Here is a 4,284-nt window from a genome sequence, read left to right as displayed (position 1 = left end):
TAAATTAACAAGAATTTATTAAATGACAAACTTACCTTTTTAGTTTTTTAATTAGTGATATATAATTATTGCTCTTAATGTAATTAACTATGCATTGAAATCCTAATTTCGTAGCAGACGACAGCAAGGAAAGTTTATTTCATAGCAAACGATAGTAAGACAAGTTTAGACGATAGACAACGCTTATTAATTGAATTGCTTTGTTATTTCATCCGAGCTTGAACACCGTTATTTGGATTTTTTATTTAAATATAACATCCTTAATAATAAATATCAGCAGTAGCCCCGCCAGGAATTTCCCGCACGTAGGCACAGCCTGATTTAGGGGCCCCTCTAAAAGTTTTGATTAGATATCCCTAATTTTCCATGCCGAAGCCATTTGTATTATACCTATTTATAATATCAAACACTAAAGGTTTTCTATGCGAGATGAAATTTTCTTTCCTGACAATTTAGTCAAGCAAAGCTTTTAATTTTAAGGACAATTTAATCAAAGAATGACACTCTTCGATTTTGACTTTTCCCAAATTCGTCGACCACTAACCTTGTGTTTTCTTTCAAACAATTCGACAAATCCCGATTAATGGATAATGTAGCCAGGTTTGAAAGTCTAAATTCTCCCATAGTTCTCCGTAGACGCGTTTCTATTCTATTCAGGGAACTGAAACTCCTTTCTGAGATAGTTTTTGCCCCAGGAATGCACAAAATCATTTTTAGTATTTAACTAGGTCAGGGAAGCCATCTGCTATTGTCATTAAATAGTGGAAGCAGTCTATTACAGTGGTAAATTGTTTGGGGATAATCAAGTATTTGGCTATTTTAATTTGACCATTTAACGAATCCAGGTCTAAATTAAACCTATTGTATGTTTTACAATGAGCTAGGATATCGTTTTCGTTAAGAAAGTTTTCCGATTGAGGGTCAGACGCCATTATACCTTTGAAAACGCCAGAATTTTCCAAAAGACGAATTTCCATTTCTGAAATAAATTTGTCAATTAATTCGTAATAGGCGGACCTCATCTGATCAATCAGGGTTTTTGCCTCAGTTTCTCTGCTTCCGGTTGTACTTGTTACCACACTATCTTTTAGTCTTTTGTTAGGGATAATTTTACGTTTCCGTAAAGCTAACGGTTCGCTGGTACGATCAGGTACTGTAATGAAGGCCGATTCTGCCAATTTAGTTGCTTCTTCCCAAATTGATTTAAAGCGCTCAGAATTCCTATATTCTTCTAAGGTCTTTACGGTAGCTTGGCAAATGGCAACGGCTTCCGTAAAAATAACCTTAGTACTTTGTAAGTACACCGAGAGGGAATTTGTTACACCTAATACTTCATCTAATGCAACAATCAATAACAAATTGCTAAAGTTGTGCAACTGGGATTTATACCCACGGCACTCAGCAGCTTCCTCAGGTTTTCCATTTTCAATCAGATTCTCTAGTGTTAAAACTACGGAATCGAGTCTGTTTCTAAGATAATTTATACCTTTTTTTTTACTCCTCCACCTCGCAGGTTTGTGGCATTTTAAGTATGTCATAGCCTAGATCTTTTTGGGAGTTTTCAAAACATTCGCTTCTAATAACCGAATTGCTTTGAAAATTGTAGATGGCCTGAACCAGACCAAGCAGTTCCCTAACTGTTATTATTTTGGAGCAACAATCAACTAAAACTAAATTTAAGCGGAGCGCGTAGCAATGCACGTACGGATAATATCCGCCTACTGCGTCTTCTATTTTCACCCTCACTCCTTTTACGTGTCCACTCATTACTTTGGCCCCGTCATAAGTCTGTGCAACAAAATTCTGCTGTTTTAAACCACTTGCTGTCAAAAGATTTATTATTGCAAAGCTGATACTCTCATAATCAAACTTATGTAAATCTGTGAACCCTAGAAATCTTTCTACGACTCCTATTTCTATTTTAGTGTATCGAATACAAACACTTAACTGCTCTACTCCTGCATTGTCTGGAGTTTCATCGGCAATTACAGAGTAAAAACCGCCAGATTCATTAACCTCTTCGACAATCATTCTCCTTACTAAATTGGCACAAATGGCAATTATTTCATTTTGAATTGTGCTATGCATATATTTGGTATTATTTGGCATATTCTCGCACTTGACTTTCAAATCTGGACATTTTCTCTTCAAAATATCTAATATAGCAATAAAGTTTCCTTTATTTTCAATTTTATCGGCAGATGTAATCCCCTGAAGTGCTAGATGTTGTTGGCACATGAAAGTATAACTTCCACTTGTGCAGATAGTACCTCTCTATTTCTAATTACGTCAAGCCTATGATGGTCATTAACCTGACACGCTATTGATCCACGGGATTTGGATTCGTTATAGTCTAAGTACATTTTATAGGCTAGTTGGTGAGAAGATTTTTTTCGAAGTGAAGTGTTCTTCGAATTTTCGTCATATTTTTCCAATCCGAAAATCCATTAATAAAACCAGTGTTTGTACTGTCAAAAAATGACGGCAACAAAAACAATAAACTGCATCCTTTCCAACAGAATATTCAAGCATTGGGTATTTGTCGTACCAAGAAGAATTGAAACCCCGATTTTTACTACCAAGTAGAGTTTTAGGAAAAGGAATGAGTTTAGGCAGAACTGGAAGACAATCCTTATCTAAACTAATATCCATTACGTGCAAGTGCTTTGCTTTCAAATTTTTTGGACCATCTAGCGCATAGTTAGAGTGGTTAATAGGCTTTTCAATTATTTCTCCTTCATTAGTTAGTACGATTTCCAGAGTAGCACTGTCTGGACTATCTAGTGCGTGTTTAGGGTTGTTGATGGGGTTTTCAATTATTGCTGCATTATTAGGTTGTACGATTTCCAGAGCAGGACTGTCTAGACTGGATGTACTGCAGTTTGAAAGAACCTCAACATCCGAATCGGATTCTGAACCCTCTTTATTGCTTAGGCTTTGGCTTTTCCCTAAACTAGCGTTATGCTTACTGAACAAGGATTGCAAAAAACGTGCCATTGCAACTTTCTGACTAGTAACAAAATCCTCTTCTCTCTTGCTTTTTTGGGCCCCTGGTAAACATTTTCTGGTACTCATATTTAAAAGAGCGAATTAGCCTTGAAAAAGGCTGTTTGAAATAGCAGCTACTGAATGAGCCGTGAAAAAGACTGTTTGAAATAGCAGCTACTAAATTAGCCATGAAAAAGGCTTTTGGAAAAAATCAACTATTTTAGTTAAAATACTGACTGAGATAGACTCGAAATTGAAAACTAGTCTACTTTGTTCAGAAGTTCAAGTAGAAATGAAAGAATCAAATACTAAATTGCGAAGGTACCTGCTCGGCGCACATGTGACTTCGCAAAAATGGGAAACCCAAAAATATCATAATGCCCAATTTTTAAAAGTATTATGCTTGGACTTTACCCCGGTTCTATCCCTTTCGTTTCAGGTATAGAGAGAAACAATATTTACAATTCCACCCCCACTAACGTCGTCAAAGGCTCAAAGCTCAAATCGTCAAACTCCAAGAAACAAATCTCGTGTTTGTACTTTTGTTGTGTAGTTGGACCCTATCTATCATCGAGACAAAAGAACAGGTGCATATGGCGTACGGAATTTATGCATGAGTTAATAATATGTTAGCTCCCTATAAGTTACTCAGGCTCCATAGGCGTAATGTATCCAGCGATTTCTTCTCATTTCGCCCGCGCGGGAAGAAAATCCGAATGTTGCGCTCTCTCTTGTCGGAAAAAATTCCTGCCCGTACGGCTCCTCGACCTCAAGTCGTCGGCTGCTTTTTCACCAAGGGAGTGTTTTAGTCGTGATTGTTAATGTTTTAACAATTTAACATTAAATCATGGCGTTTGTGTCAGTACTGAGACAAAAAAATGCAGGAACTCAATGCAATTTGATGATATTGATAAAGAATGCTAAAGATAAGAGTTTTAATGTGACTTTAATCCAGAAAATTATACAACAGCTAACTCCATTCCACTGATCTCTTAACTGTTTTCTTAACCGAGGCTACTGAGCGAAATATTCGGGAAAAAACGCTGGACTATAAAAATGAATTCAAAATACTATTTACACTTAGAGAAACCATTTGCTTACAGAATTGAAAACTTAAGTGCAATTATTAAACATCTTATTCAACCGATGAGTTAAATAAAGTCTCCGAAATAATTATTGGCGAAATAATGATTCGAACCGTTGGATCTCATATGATAATGGACTTCGTAAAACATTAAACTATGGGTGTTATCATACAGACACTCGACTAACTTGCAAATATACAAGGCCTTGAAC

At 36.3% G+C, this 4,284-nt stretch overlaps 1 protein-coding gene across 1 annotated transcript; it reads right to left on the bottom strand.

Annotated features, from left to right (window-relative positions):
• Positions 1-1,494: 1,494 nt before the first annotated feature.
• Positions 1,495-2,238, bottom strand: LOC149676385 (zinc finger MYM-type protein 1-like). Its single transcript, XM_089838712.1, has one exon. The coding sequence runs from the start codon at positions 2,236-2,238 to the stop codon at positions 1,495-1,497; it is 744 nt and encodes a 247-aa protein (XP_089694838.1).
• Positions 2,239-4,284: the final 2,046 nt, after the last annotated feature.

The sequence above is a fragment of the Phalangium opilio genome, unplaced genomic scaffold, assembly GCF_054372755.1.
Source record: "Phalangium opilio isolate 3A_F unplaced genomic scaffold, DU_Popi_V2 ptg000046l_1, whole genome shotgun sequence".
NCBI lineage: Eukaryota > Metazoa > Arthropoda > Arachnida > Opiliones > Phalangiidae > Phalangium > Phalangium opilio.
Note: the sequence above shows the minus strand (reverse complement) of the source record. Positions and strands in the feature narration are given on the sequence as shown.

Bases quoted from the DNA above. Each gene is read 5' to 3' on its own strand.
- LOC149676385 (XM_089838712.1), bottom strand. From the start codon at position 2,238: ATGTGCCAACAACATCTAGCACTTCAGGGGATTACATCTGCCGATAAA.